The following is a 15,719-nucleotide window of genomic DNA, read 5'->3' as shown; positions in this document are numbered from 1 at the left end:
TATGTCCAAAACAGTGGTCAGAAATACCAGCGAACGCAGTCTAGCCACATATAAATCAGAAACAAACAAAATGTCACCAAAATAAATCCTGATCACAGTTGAACTCCTCTCATGTTTAGTGCAGGCTATGTTTCTCTGCAGACCGAATACAACAAAGAAGGACATGGCTATAAATCTGGTTATTTAGGAACCAGTGGTGATCCTGGCGTTAACCAAGTCCGTTTTGCATGGAAACCTGCGTTGACTCGCATTCAGAAAGAATAGGGACAGCACGGCCAATATCAGCAACAATTAGGAGAGAGAAAACACGGCTTTTGGGAGTTTTTGTTTGTTTGGGCAGGAAGCCCCTTCTATGGGCCGGCGCACGAGGAGCCAGATGAGGTATTGACAGGTTATGTGCAGCAGAGATCCAAATCCCACTGCCATAGAATGCAGCAGTCTACAACACAGCGGTGCCGCAGCCAAAAGCTTGGTCCTCGGGGTGTGGGAAAATGATTTGGAGTTGAGGGAAGACTTTTTGCTAGCTGCACTGAAGGTCTTGGGGAACGTCGTCTGAAGGAAGCCAGCTCAAGGGTAGCCCAAGAACACCCCCCCCCCCCCCCCCCCCCACACACACACACACACCCCTAATATGAAGCAAAAGGGGCTCAGGGGTAGGGGGCCACAGGCTCTAACAAATGGGAGCCTGATCAACGCTGATGGGAGGATTAGCAAATCACACTAATCCTGCTTTTTTACAGTGTCTTAGCAGCCTGGCGCTCTGCTCGGTCCACTAGGCCAACCCCCAGCCCCAGCAGAGGTGATCTAAGCTCGCCGAAATCACACTGTCTGCTAAACGACTCCACTGTGCCCTCATAATTGTTTGCTGGCTGCGTTGCAGCCACAGATCTTCAGCAGAGCAAGGGTAAAAAAAAAATGTTTGTGAGGAGGCCATTACTTGATATTGATATTATAGTGTTTTTGTTAAAGTATTGACAAGTTAAGTGATGTATAATAGATGGGCTTATGCAGTTAAGGAGCTTATGGAGTCTCTAATTCTGATGGTCAGGTATTTCCAGGGATCCAGTTGGGCAGTGTAAATGCTCTAATTGAGCTGTCTGCTGCCCTTGGCCAGAGCTGAATGAGGAATTCCTTGGTAAGGACCCAACTGCACAATGACCTGAGTGTTTGAGCCGACGCGACTGAGTGACTCTAATTGTGACACCTCTTTAGAAGGTGTCCAGGAGGCAGCAGTCACCGCGGCGGAGTTTAGGCTAATGTGTGCACACAAGAAGGAGAGTGTTCTCCGAGTGAGACAGACAGCTTCAGCCTACCCCATGGGGTCACTTCCTCCTCCTCCTCCTTCTGGACGGGGGACATAAAAGCTGACTAAAGACATAATTGGCGCGTAACAGCCAAACAAGTGCCAGGGGCCCCTCCGCTGACAGCATGCTGTTTCCGAGGGTGCTGCTATTATGAGGTGCTGTCTGAAGGGTGGGGACCCAGCCTGTCAAAGTGTGTGAGTGCTCTTGGCTTGTGTACAGTCCAGAGATGGCTGCACACCCACCCAAAGACACTGACACTCACAGGATTCCCAGCAATATGTGTCATACTGTTGGACAAAACAAAAGATCTCACTAATGCAGTCATAAAAGAAAGGGCGTATATAGTGAAGTTTCTTTGTCACTCTCCATCTCTCTTCCTTCTCTCTTTGGTTCCTTTTGTTCATTTCTTCCTGTCTTTCTTTTAAAAAATGATCTTAAACTCATTTTTATGTGATTCTCTCAACCCAATACTGCTTTTTTTTCTATCTGGGGCATTTTAAAAAGATGTGGTTTCCATACGAGAACACATAGTGTCACTGAACTGGAAACTGGCTTGCAATTATGCCAACGGCATGCCACATTGAATGAGGGCTACTGCTCTCCTCTTGGCAGGGAAACTTGTGCCCTGTGCTCCGTCTACTAAAATTCCTCCCAGCTCAACCTCGGCCGAGACGTCAAACCCACAGGGGACACGGGACCTGACACTTGTGACATGAAACAGCGAATGCTTGCCATCTGTCTAGAAAGGGTCTTGAAACGTTAGGTTAAAAGCATTTTGGAGCCTTTTAAGTGGAAGTAAGCGTGTGTGTGTGTGTGTGTGTGTGTGTGTGTGTGTGTGTGTGTGACCTGTGAATCATCTATACGTTATGAAGTGGTGCCAGGAAGGCAGAGCAGGCCTGTGGCCTGTGAGGGCTTTGTAAGTTGCCACTGGGGTGAGGGTGGTGTGGGTTAAGCTCTGGAGTAGGGTTGGGTATCGTTTCAATTTGAACGATTCCGATTCCAATTCCGATTTCTTATTTCGATTCCGGTTCCTAACGATTCTCGATTCCGATTTTTTTTAAAGGCAGGGTCAAAAAAAGTTTAGGATATTTTAAATGAGCTAGCTAACCAACGGTCTTTCTCAGGGTATCTGCACATTTTCCAAGTGCAAATTTAAAGACTTTTAAGACCTTTTCAAGACATCTAAATGAAAATTAAGACTATACCACGGCAAAAAGATATATAAGACTGTTTAATGCAATAGTTTTTTTTTCCTACTAATTTTAACCCCCACCCCATTTTGGATGTCTACAGAAGTTACCAAAAATATTTTGGCGAAAGAAAATAATTGTGTGTGAATTACCTTCACAGCTATAAATGCCCAATTTTAGGGTCTGGACTGCTTGCTTTTGAAGCTGGCTGTACTGTACATATTTGGTTTTGCTTACTGCTGAGGCTGTTCTTCACCTGTGTCTGTAGTAGCCTAGGGCTACTTGCCAAAGACATGTGCACTGGACTGGATTCCCTTAAATATTTTTTTCAAAGTTAACTAAGCTATTTACATATTTTAATAAGCCTACTTTATATAATGTACTATGTGCATCTATTGTCCATATGCAGCACAGCAAATTAAAGTTAATCCACTACTTTACATTTTGCATACCAGTTGTATCTAAACCAACCAAAGCTTGACTGAAACATTGTAAAACCATTGACTTGTTTTAAATTAATTAAGAGACAGGTCCTCTTCGCATGATCCTGCTGAAAACTGCTGGTTTCATCTCAAGCACGCACGTATGAACGCATGTATTTTTATGTAGCAGTCGCCGACATTCAAAACATATGCGGTTATATTTCACAACTTTTGCTAAGTAGGCCTAGCCTACTGGGAAACGCTGGCAAGCAAGCTGCTGGCAGATATTACAGGTAGGCTATTATAACTTAGACAGATATTTTCTTCCCTAGGCTAGGCCAGCAACACACGCTGGAAAGATGCAAACAGATCAACTTAACATACCGGTATACAGTATTTCCTCCTGATTGCGAAGCACTGCACATAATTTCACCAGCAGTCTTCGCGTCCATAGTTTGTGAAACGATGCTGCGTCCGAGCAAAGACTTTAGATGCCAAGCGCAACTCCAAAAAGGAGAACAAATAAACGTCCGGCTTGAGGCTGCGGCGGACGCCGGACAGGGCTTTTAAAATCCATATGTCCGGCCTAAATTCGAACATATGGCCAACCTATCGCTAACTGGCTTACCAACTCTTTCTCCCGCTCATTCTACCGTAGGCTCCCTCATTCCACGTAGGCTACCCTGTCTATCTCTCAGGCCTCAGCTACACCACGAAAACGCCAGGCATATTATTTTGTACATAGGCCTACTGTATTATTACCGTTTTCACACCTTTAACCAAACCCGTGAAAAACATCTTCACTCTGCAACCACTACACTTCCTCCCGTAGCCTAATAGCCTATCACGTATACAATTGCGTTTTAAATACACGAAACTGGATGGAGACATCACTCGCTCTCTTGCACTCGCTGGCGGTCCCATACGCACATTTAATACCTCTCTTTCGAAAATTCAGTTGTAGCCTATTTAAGACTTTTTAAGGATCCTCGGGAACCCTGCTTTCTGAATGAAATAGTCTGACCTTCTCCATGAATTTTAATTATATTAACTATGCGCTTCTTCGTTGGTGTTCAGACGTTTCTTCTTCCTGTCGGCAGACTGGGAATCGAAAGTAGGAATCGAAATTTAAACTTTTGAACGATTCCGGGAAAATCGCAAAGATAGTCCCGGTTCCAACCAATACTCGATATTCGATACCCAAGCCTACTCTGGAGTAAGACTAATTCAGGCTCTGTCAGAAGAGATTAGCCTTGATGAATATGAGTTCTGCAGCCAGTGTTCTTTACACATTCCATACCCTGAGAATTACTAGTTGAACTGTCTCGTTTCCTACACAGCCATGAAATCAGGAAGAAAAATGGTAGGCACACAGGAAAGCTGCACAAAAAGTCATCATCAGCTTTATTGTCGTGGGACAGAAAGCAAGTTCTTAAAATAAAACAGGAGTTGCTGGGTTGTTTCTTGTTTGAGGTGCGTTGTGCTTTTCAGTTTGGCTCAGTTGTTGTCTGTGTAACGGAGCATTAACTCCGGCTCAGTGTTGTTGTCTGTGTCAAGGAGCATTGATTGTAAAAGGCTTTGTGTTCTTATTTCTCCCCATGATTCCTAGACTCGGATCTGAGCATGAGGACGCTGAGCACACCCAGTCCGGCGCTCATCCTGCCCCCGCGGTCCTCTTCGCTCTCCCCGGCGGCCCTCTTCAACGGCTCGTCCACCTCCTCCTCCTCCTTCACAGCGGAGACGGTCGCCATGGTGCACGCACCGCCCACCGGCCTGACCCGCGTGGGCTACCGGGGTGCGCGGCACCTGCGCGACCAGCAGGAAGCGCTCATCGACATACTGCCGGACCATGCGTTTCTGCAGATCTTCACACACCTGCCCACCAACCAGCTGTGCCGATGTGCGCGCGTCTGCCGCCGCTGGTACAACCTGGCGTGGGACCCGCGGCTGTGGCGGACCGTGCGCTTGACCGGCGACGTGCTGCATGTGGACCGCGCCCTGCGCGTGCTGACGCGCCGCCTTTGCCAGGACACGCCCAACGTCTGCCTGACCCTGGAGACAGTGGTGGTCAGTGGCTGCCGCCGGCTCACTGACCGTGGGCTCTACACGGTGGCCCAGTGCTGCCCGGAGCTCCGGCGCCTGGAGGTGGCTGGCTGCTACAACGTATCCAACGAGGCCGTGTTCGAGGTGGTGTCACGCTGTCCTAACCTGGAGCATTTGGACGTCTCTGGTAAGCAGTGGTCACCCTGCATGCCATCATGTTGCCTTATGGGTGCAGAGCTGGAGAGAGGTTGAGAGCTGGCTGTTGTTCTGCTATAGTTATTAACTGAAATCAGAGCTATGGGATTTCTGCTTCAAAGAGTTGATTGATTTATAGTTTGCTGTGAAGGTTAGGGTATATATATTAGTAGTAGAAAAAACTTAATCTGCAAGGAAATAATCAGTCATTCAGACTACTTGGACAGGGGTTGTTCTTGAAAGAAACTTCCTTCTATAGGTTGTGCTGAGCCATGAAAACATGGACAGATTTCAAGACAACAGGAGGAGTCTGTCTCCTCACACGGTTGGTTGTTTCAAAATATCCTCATTTCCTCCACAAGCTGGGAAATATATTAATAGACCTGGCTTTCTTTCCATGTGTTTTGTGTCCCATAAGGAACATAAGCCTATTCAGAACTGAGCTCTCAATCGTTGGCCAACATGATTATTCTCTGCTGTCTTCATTTAGGCAGTCACATGAACTTAAATTCATAAACAGGCATTCTATTGTGGGTGGATGTCATGTTCGAATACAGGACTGATCCCATTGGGTTATTGTACATTTAAAGTGGATTTGGCTGTGCTGTTTTTTTTTTTTTTGGTGTCTGTGGAGAAGACAATCCAAGTTGACCTCCATCCAATTTTTCCCTGTTGTCAACTGGAACACCTTAAGTGTATTGATCACATCAGCTCAGTTTAGTTAAAAGACCTGCGTCTTTGTTTCACTGTGTATTGGGCAGATCTCTGAGAGGGGGGCGAGAGAATATGGCGTAGGGAAGGACGGGGTTGTGATGGAATGCAACACATTAGAATTCTCCTCCCTTGGACTCACCCCCTCCTCCCCTTAGTGCCTTTCCTGGTGTTTGATTTCCAACTTCCTGCACCTCACTTCCTGTCTGAGTGCATTGTTGAGCTCACTGTGCGAATGTTGGTGTGTTACACATGTTCCCTCTGCTGTTTGACCTCAGCATTGCATTTCCAGTCATCTCCCGTAGACAGAACCATCCCCCCACTCACTCACTCCCCTCCACACACACACACACACACACACACACACACAAATAACAAGTTTCAGATGTTCTCTCAGATGTTTAAAACCACCTCTCCACTTACCTTTTATAGGACGGCTACAAGAATCTGACATTAAAAGGACCCCTGCAATAGTAAGGAAGAATCTGCGTAGTGATTATCCATAAAATATTCAGACAAAACGTACAAATATAAGAAATAAGACTACAACTCCCCCCACTATTAAAAAAACCCCACCTCTAAAATTGTACTTCAACAGAAAATTACGAAGGCACTATCACTTTTTGCTCTTTTATAAAACAACTGTGACAATCTACACTGGCTTTATTGGAAAAACTAGACATCTTGTTTGATGACAGTCACTGCTATAAAGGAATCCTGAACGAATGAAATGCAAACGTTCATATCTTCTGAGGTGTTCTGTAAACTAAGTATGTGTTACGTAAGACTCATCTGAAAAGTGTGCCGTTCCAACACAGCCGTGGCTGCCAGCTGTAAGTGCAGGCCAACGTTGTTTGGTTAAACTGGGTTTAGCGAGCTCATATGCTAAGCCTTTTCTTCTCAGCACATGCCTGTGCTCCACTCGTCTTTATGATTGAAGCTTTCATACACAAACACATTCTTTGGCCCGTGTCATAGCATTCCTCTCCACTGATACCTTAAACAATGCAGCAGAGGAGGGCTTCAAGAGTGCAGTTTTTAAAAGATAGATGAAGAAATTAACAAGGGAGAGAAAAAAATGTATACAGTGGAAAAAATTATACAATTTTTGGAACATACTTGACGACTGGAAATCCTAAATTACTTGACCTCATGTGAATAATTTGTATAAATCCTCAGTTGATAAAGATGATCTATTGGTGCTCATCTGAGATTATTTCTAGGTTATATGTTAAGGTTTTTTCAGTCTTTATTTGACAGGACAGTCAAGAGATTAGAGGAAATGAGGGAGGGGAAGAGATGGAGTGTAGCTTGGGTAAATAACCACAGGACTCACTCCTGGTTCCCACGGACACTGAGCCCATTCATGGTAAAAGGTGTCGACACTACCAACTCCCCTCAGCTGAGATTCTTCCTGGAGTTTGAGTCGATATACCACTCCCTAAAGCAACTAGGGCCGAACTTGGACAAAAAATCGGCCCTGGCATACTTGGTCCAATCAGTCAGGCACACCCACTAATACACAATGCTGGCAGTACCCTTAAATATGTGTATCTTTTGAACTTTTGGAGCACTGAAAGTAGACAAGTGTAGGCCTACGCACTAGCTATCTGACTCACTGGTGATTAGGGAGCACATCATCTCCATATTCACATATACAAATACATTTCAAATTATTCAATAAATGTTAAATTACTCAGATTGTGTTAGGCCTAACTGTAATCTATAACATATCTTAACAGTTACCACTATACATAGGACAACTTAAACCTAACACAAATAAATTGTTGCCTTTTTTTAGAGCTGGAAATGGATAAATGGGCATTAAAAAAACAAGGTAAGGCTAACCACAACCCACTCAAGCAGTCAGTAATGATAAAAGCTAATGATTATCCTTATAAACACCAATGGTGCCTGGACATATTTGTATTATTGCTTGAGTGGTTGTGGTTTACCCTATCTTGTTTTTTCAACCTATTGCTGACTACAGGCTACTTGCAATATTGATTATTGTTGAAGCTTCTACATTGGTGTTATTTTTTGCACAATTGGCACTGGCCTCTACCCGCCGCACCTTCAATGTATAGCGATACTTTGAATAACAATTTTGATGCACTTACATCACACTCACAGAATCCTTGGCTCTGAGCCTATATTTGATGGCGCAGCCGTGGCCCACTGGTTAGCACTCCAGACCTGTATACGGAGGGTTGTCGGTTCGAGCCCCGACCAGTGTGAACGGCTGAAGTGCCCTTGAGCAAGGCACCTAACCCCTCACTGCTCCCCGAGTGCCGCTGTTGTAGCAGCTCACTGTGCCGGAATTAGTATGTGCTTCACCTCACTGTGTGTTTACTGTGTGCTGAGTGTGTCTTTACTAATTAAGGGATTGGGATAAATGCAGAGACCAAATTTCCCTCACGGGATCACAAGAGTATATATACTTATATATATATATATATGGGAGGGGTGGGGCCTGACAAGAGCTTTTATTGGATCAATCCAGTGTCAGTATGAAAATGAACCAATGGTCGACTGAGTGTCGGCCCACCAGAAAAATGCCCGGTATGCCAGATGGCCAGTCCGCCAACAACCATATGTATGATAGCAACCCTATGCATTCTCTTGTGTTGTGCGTTGTGTTGTCACCTGTTTCCCATATGTTCTCTAACAATGCTTTTTTTTTTGTTCTCATGAATGCCCTCTGCAGGCTGCTCCAAGGTCACATGCATCAGCCTGACGCGGGAGGTGTCACTCAAGCTGTCCCCCATGCATGGCCAGCAGATCTCCATCCGCTACCTGGACATGACGGACTGCTTCGCACTTGAGGACGACGGCCTGCACACCATCGCGGCACACTGTCCCATGCTGACGCACCTGTACCTGCGGCGCTGCACGCGGCTAACCGATGAGGGCCTGCGCTGCCTGGTCCTCTACTGCCCGGCCGTGCGAGAGCTGAGCGTCAGTGACTGCCGCTTTGTCAGCGACTTCGGCCTGCGCGAGATCGCCAAGCTGGAGGAGCGCCTGCGCTACCTGAGCATAGCGCACTGCGGACGCGTCACCGACGTGGGCGTGCGCTACGTGGCCAAGTACTGCGCCCGGCTGCGCTACCTGAACGCGCGCGGCTGCGAGGGCCTGACGGACCACGGCCTGGAGCACCTGGCCAAGAACTGCCTCAAGCTCAAGTCCCTGGACATCGGCAAATGCCCGCTGGTGTCGGACGCTGGGCTGGAGATGCTGGCGCTCAACAGCTTCAACCTGAAGCGGCTGAGCCTCAAGTCGTGCGAGAGCATCACGGGCCGTGGGCTGCAGGTCATCGCCGCCAACTGCTTCGATCTGCAGCTGCTCAATGTGCAGGACTGTGACGTGTCGCTCGAGGCACTGCGCTTCGTCAAACGCCACTGCAAGCGCTGCGTCATTGAGCACACGAACCCTGCCTTCTTCTGAACGCAGAGGGGATAAGAGAAGAGTAGGAACACAGGGAGAGGACTTCTGCATTCATGTTGTAGCAATGTGACACTGATGTCCACATCCTTCTCTGTCCAGTAAGGGTGATTTCTGTTTGTGGTGCAGGCCCTTCTTTTGTATTTAATGTGGATGGTTAGGGAAATTTGTATTTATGTTTTTGTGATACAGTTTTTTTATTAGAAACCCATACATTCAGATTGTTTGAGGGATACTTACTTTAAAAAGGGGTTTAAACTAACTACTCTACAGCAATGTTTGTTATGCCATTTTTTTGTAAGAGCCAAATAGATTTTGACATTGACAGGTACATACATACCACTTTTCAGCTTCTGCCATTTAAGACAGTGCAGTTGATTGCATTAGTCTTGATGTCCTCTCAGATGATTTTACAGGGAATATGCAATAGAAGACTATTTTAGTATAACATTAAAAAAAATGTTAAGACAATCAATTACAAAAGCATTATCTAAAATGTTTGTCCGTGGACGTTTACAGGACATTCAAGTTGATGGGATTTTTGCTGGATTTTTACTTAAGTAAGCGGGAGACCCAGTCATGGAGATTAAGTTCAATGAAGATGTAGATGTACTCACATGTGCACAGGAGAGAGGCAGTTTACAAGACAATGTACAAGGCTCCATAGCTTATTGTGTCTCTTGCTAGACACGGAATGATTTCTGAGCTCAAATAACCGATCATGACAGATCATGACAAAGTGTTACAATCACTATCATGATGGAGCATTTCTTACTTTACATTGGTAGCTAGACCATGAAATCATACATTTGGATATTACATGTCACTTTGCTTTGCACCCTCTCTCAAGTGCTATATGTCAGATACTCATGATTTGTTGCATCCTATTTCCAAGGGAATTTTAATGTACAGTGCCATTTTTATTATGATGTCTTGTTCACTTTCATAATGGTCAAATCACTATAAGAACCAGCCTGCTTATGTCAGGTGGTTTGTTTAACAGAGAATTTGGAACACTATGGTGAAATAAAAAATATATATCTATTATTATATCACTTGTGTAATATTTCAGTTTTTTACTCTACCTTTTTCTATAGTCATTTTACTGCCTTGAGCATCCAATCAACTTTGGGGGTTTTATTTTTACAATGCTACTGTAATACCATATGAATCTGACAGTTCCCAATCCCCTATAACAGAATCAAAATAAAAATACAGTCCAGAATACTAAAGCCACTAACTGCAATTGAATAGCACAGTGGCTGAGTTGCTGCACAGTGGTATAACCGTATCAGTTCCCAACAGTGCACATATAAAACAGGATAATGAGATGGACCATGTTATCAGTGTACCTTCCTGGTAGAAAATGACTGTAATACCATGGTAGTCTATCAGTTTGATGTCAGTTTATGTTCATTATGGTGCCTTTGGATGCGATTTGACATATCTTGAGATATGATGCTGTCCAACACTCAAAAAGAACAGAGACAACATCTCCAGACGAGCATTTGTGATCACCTCCGTCAGCGTTGTTCCCATCATTTGACATAGTCTGCATGTTAGTCTGTCCTCTTCACTGTTATTCTCACGTAAACTCAGTGTTTGCACTGGTCTCCTGTTGGCTTGCAAAGGTGGCTCACAAACAGAGATAATTACACACAAGAGGTATTTAAAGTATTTAAAGGTTTCTATTTTTTTACTGCATATAATGTCATTAATTAAACCATCAACAATCCTACTGTACCTCTTAACATTATATTTGTGTGATTACTGTAACCACACAAATTTAACCCTCCTGTTGTGTTCGCAGTCAAATGATTGACAATTATTTTCTCTCAAAAATATTGTTAACTTATTCTAACATGAGGCTCCATGACTTTGTTCATACAGGGCATCGGAACACACAAACCAATTTTTGAGCATTTTCATAACAATTTGAATGTTTTATTTAACTTTAGAACACTGTATGCCTGGTCAAAATTGACTGGCCATTAGAAAAGAATGGGTGAGAAAATGGTCAGTGTATAAAATTGAGTCCAGGCACACACCTATTGATCAGATGGACTGTATGTGTGCTTCTCATTAAAACACACACACAAACACACCCTCACTCCCCCTTTTGGCTTCTATGCCAGTCCCCAATGGAACCTTTCCCCAATAGAATCTTCCCCTTTCTGACTTGCGTGAGCTCCGGTCAATGAGGCCTGCAGGCCATAAATAGCAAATGGAAGTTCAAAACTGGTTATATACAATAGAACATAAGTTGATACACAAGATCACAACATTAGATGATAATATATGTCATACTATGGATTTATAACAAGTTAATGCAGCAGCCATTTTTGACTGGGAATACAAAACTAGTAAACATGAAACAAACACAACAGGAGAGTTAAACATTAGTGGATCCAGACATAAAGCCATGACCCTTCGAAAACATCCAACTTACCGCAATAATTGAACTAATACTGGAGAATACGGCTAGGAACTCCGCTATGTGTGTGTTGGAGACTGATGAATCCGCAATAAATAAAAGAATGAGAAGAAAGTGCACTTAAAGTGTCTTCAAAACACTGAGCAGGCATCTACCAGAGATTACACTGCAAATTAATCAGGCTCTCACAGAGGTTTTCTCTGTCAACAGTGAATAAATGATATAGGACAAATCATCACAGAAGTAAAGAGAAACATAATTATTTGCAATACCAGTGTGTGTGTCAGAATGATGAATGGGAAGACTTAGTATGGACTTAATCAAACTAAAAATAATGGATGAAGTAGGCTATAACTGAATAAATGAAAAATATTTAAGACCAAACTTGGCAACACACACACACACACACACACACAATAATAATAAACAAGTTGAATAAACATATAAATCCACACAGAGTTGTCAGGTACTTTTATCACATTCAACATTGTTCTTAGAATACAAAGTCTTGTGCTATCGTAGCCTATAGCCTGAAAAACATTCAGTAATGTTTTGATGATAAGATAGTGTAACACAGTGATGTAATGGTAGGCAATATCTCTTTCATTCAAAACGCAAAGGATAAATGACCTCACACTGATACACCTGCCTTCCCCCCTAAATAACGTCTCACCCAGAGCCAAGTGTCTATACCAAGAGTATACTAAAACGCGAAAAATAAATGTGTTAAGTTTCAGTCTAGCTTTTGGTTCCAGTTTCCTTGAAAATATCTGCTCCTGAAGAACGATAACCACACACGCCAGCCTGCTTTTGAAGATAGGCTATTTTGAAGCAGCGGCTGAGAATAGGCCTACTCCTTTCGCTCCCACTTTACATTGATGAAACCCAACTGGACAGGCACGAGATCCACAGTGCAGTGGACACTCTTGGTCCGCACGTGGGTTAAATTAGGCTACCACGGTAGGCCTAAATCAATCATTGCATTCAAATACTCGTGATTTTTAATGGTAAGCCATACGTGCAGTGAAAACCTTCAAGTTTAACGTGGCTTATTTGTGCGTTAGTCCACCGAGCACAGGCTATCCTAGTTGTCTCACTGTCATAAGACGTGAACGATTCGTCTGGTGTGGATGAGCTTAGTCAAGCCACGGTAAGAAGCTGGGGAAAAGTTATCCCCGTATCTGAACACTCATGTTTTGTTTGATGGCATATGCAACATTGGCAACGTTATTACACATGAACAAAACGTCATGAACTGGAGATCAAAAATATCCTACTCCGGGGTGGAACTGCTTTTCATCGTATGATTGGTCTATGTTCACAGAGGCATGGTCTTGGCGAATTACGATTTCATATAAATACAAACACAAACAGATCATTTTGTACCAAGCATCTTCAACTTCACAGAGTACTTCTAAAATCTCAATAGTAAGTATGTGTTTTAGTGCTTCTTGAATATTCATTTATTTTAAACTTTGCTTTCTTTGTCAATGCATATAGACTCTTATAATAGCATTTAAAAAGACTGCCAATAATTTTAGAAATGATGAATGCATGTTCAGCCCACCAGTAGAAACTGGGATGAAATGATGGACTTTTCTTCTGTAAGCACAATCAGCATCATACAGTACCTCTCATCATGGCCAAATGGACAGAGTGCATGAACTTTGGCATGGCTATTGCCAGGGAAGCCAGTGAGGTAGGAGTCCACACTCCCTAAATATCCAAGCATCCCTTGTTGTATTTAGATGGCTAAAAGTGTTTTATTTGGTGTAATGACTTCTGCACCACATTATTATAGGTAATTCTGGAGGCATTTAAATCTAAGAAAGACGTGATGCTGAAGAGCTCTCCGGCAGACTTGGTGACCGAGACAGACCAGAGGGTGGAGAAGATGCTCATCTCCGCCATTAGAGCGAGATATCCTGCGCATAAGTAGGTCTTGGTCTTATTCGTACAGAGCAGGAGCATGACCTCCAGAATTAAAAAGGTATTAAAAAGTGCTTATTAACATTGGTAGATGACAAGCAGGACCAGTGCCAGATGACAAACCTGAATATCATTCAATTGAAGCAACACAGTGTAGTTATTTTACCTTAAAATGACTCATAATAGGAAGAATGGAGTTTCCGAAATTGCAGATGTGTGTCGGAATGCCTAGTATTACACTATGTAGGAGCATGCCCTTTTTGTCCATTTTAAACTCACCAGGTACCCTCTTAGCGCTTAAAGGATTACATGGAAAATATAGGGACATGGAATTTCCTAGTGTTTCTTTTACATGGTTATGGTTTTGGGAGAATTCAACAGTGCCACGAATTGGACAATGAATTGTGAGTGCAGGAGTGCAGGATATCTCTTCCTTCTTCTGCACTGTTGACCAGTAGCCTATGTTAAGTGTGCTGTGCTCTTGACCTGGCCACGCAGGTTCATCGGTGAGGAGTCAGTGGCTGCAGGTGAAAAGCTTGAATTGACAGAGGCCCCCACCTGGATCATAGACCCTATCGATGGCACTGTCAACTTTGTGCACAGGTACAGTATATCCCTCAGACAAAGTCTACTTCTATCAGGAGTCCTAATGAAATTCCGATGGAAGGTCGTCCCACTCAGTTACGTTCCAAATCACTTTGAATTTTACTACTCATTTACTGTGCTTCTTCGCAGGTTTCCATTTGTTGCCATTTCAATTGCCCTCGCCGTAAACAAGCAGGTTTGTATAATGGACCAGTACTCCTGGTTTTAGCATTTTGTGTCTATAACATATTTGAATGGCCTAGGTAACCCTACGTTTGTTTAGTTATTGTTGTTGTTTTTGTTGCAGACTGAGTTTGGGATAGTATATATCTGTGTGGAGGATAAAATGTACTGGGCCCAGAGAGGCAGAGGAGCCTTCCTGAACAATGTGCCACTGCACACCTCTGGGCAGCAGGGTATGTTGTTCCCACTGAGTCTGTTTACTGAGCCTGCAGTTCTCTTGGAAACTCATCATCATTCATCATACACAAAGAGATGCTAACTTTATCATCTCCAAAACAGATTTGGCTCTAAAAAAATCACTCTGTTCCAGATATCACCAAATCGCTGGTAGTGACCGAGATAGGAGCCGAGAGAGATGATGTGGCCCTGTCTACAATGACTACGAACATCATGAATCTGCTCAAGGTCCCCATTCAAGGGTAAATGGATGACCAATTACAGGATATAGTGGACATACAGTATAGGAGATATTCAAGTCTGATATTTTCCACATCCTAGAATTTGTCTTATTCCGACAGATATTTTTTTAATATAAATATCAAAATGTACCTCTACTTTCCTCATGATATAGCTAAGAATGTGTAACAACAGACCCCATGAAGGCGATTTGTGTCATGTGCAGTACTCTATCTGTGCCTCTGTGCCTTTGGCCCTTGACAGGATCCGGGCAGTGGGCACAGCTGCTGTGGACATGGTTCTGGTGGCCACAGGTGGCGCAGATGCCTATTACCACATTGGCATGCACTGCTGGGACATTGCTGCATCTGCCCTTATAGTCCAGGAGGCTGGCGGTGTGGTCCTGGACACTGATGGTAGTGTTTTGTCTTTATTATGGTGTTCTTTTCACAGCTTTTATATGTAGCATGACAGTCTATGTTTGCATGTTCATGTATAAAAGCATGTATATATTGTGTGTGCATTGGGTTTTAATTCAAGTGTATAAATTGTAGTGCATATAAATGTGCAGGTGGATACAGGCCCTCAACAAAGCTTTACTCTCTTTTCAGGGACCAAGTTTGACATGATGTCTAGGAAGGTGATTGCTGCCAGCAGCATGCCAGTAGCCAAGAGGATTGCTCAGGTGGTGCGGGCGTTCCCCTGTGCTCGTGATGATGAATACCATGGCAGGATGAATAATGATGGCCATCACATCTCTAATGGCCTGTGATGTCAAGGGAACTAAGAGTAGCCTATTTTTTTGTTGTTGTTGTTGTTGTTGTGT

At 43.7% G+C, this 15,719-nt stretch overlaps 2 protein-coding genes across 2 annotated transcripts in view; both read left to right on the top strand.

Moving 5' to 3' along the window:
* Positions 1–10,351, top strand: part of fbxl7 (F-box and leucine-rich repeat protein 7) — a 29,187-nt gene extending 18,836 nt beyond the window's left edge. The window contains exons 3-4 of the mRNA XM_076294916.1: positions 4,526–5,146; positions 8,573–10,351. Of these exons, the coding sequence (XP_076151031.1) occupies positions 4,526–5,146; positions 8,573–9,309 (1,358 nt within the window). The 3' untranslated portion in view covers positions 9,310–10,351. The remainder of the gene's footprint in view (positions 1–4,525; positions 5,147–8,572) is intronic.
* A 3,023-nt stretch (positions 10,352–13,374) lies between these two features.
* LOC143133498 (inositol monophosphatase 1-like) lies at positions 13,375–15,665 on the top strand. Its single transcript, XM_076293259.1, has 8 exons — positions 13,375–13,439; positions 13,542–13,675; positions 14,168–14,272; positions 14,405–14,450; positions 14,562–14,670; positions 14,808–14,916; positions 15,158–15,309; positions 15,505–15,665. Exons 1-8 carry the CDS (start codon positions 13,380–13,382, stop codon positions 15,663–15,665), a joined length of 876 nt encoding a protein of 291 aa, XP_076149374.1. The 5' UTR covers positions 13,375–13,379.
* The last annotated feature ends 54 nt before the right edge of the window (positions 15,666–15,719 follow it).

Source organism: Alosa pseudoharengus, unplaced genomic scaffold, assembly GCF_046254945.1.
Source record: "Alosa pseudoharengus isolate Yale_2024_CS ecotype anadromous, Long Island Sound unplaced genomic scaffold, YU_APseudo_1.1 YU_APseudo_1.1_scf_2, whole genome shotgun sequence".
In the NCBI taxonomy this organism is placed as follows: domain Eukaryota; kingdom Metazoa; phylum Chordata; class Actinopteri; order Clupeiformes; family Clupeidae; genus Alosa; species Alosa pseudoharengus.
The sequence above is the reverse complement of the archived record's forward strand: the minus strand, read 5'-3'. Positions and strand labels throughout refer to the sequence as shown.

What these genes read in the sequence shown, in the direction of transcription:
- LOC143133498 (XM_076293259.1), top strand. Translation starts at nt 13,380, where the DNA reads ATGGCCAAATGGACAGAGTGCATGAACTTTGGCATGGCTATTGCCAGG. An exon ending in TTGCCAGGGAAGCCAGTGAG is followed by an intron (nt 13,440 to 13,541) that starts GTAGGAGTCCAC and finishes ACATTATTATAG; the next exon opens with GTAATTCTGGAGGCATTTAA. An exon ending in CTCAAGGTCCCCATTCAAGG is followed by an intron (nt 14,917 to 15,157) that starts GTAAATGGATGA and finishes GGCCCTTGACAG; the next exon opens with GATCCGGGCAGTGGGCACAG.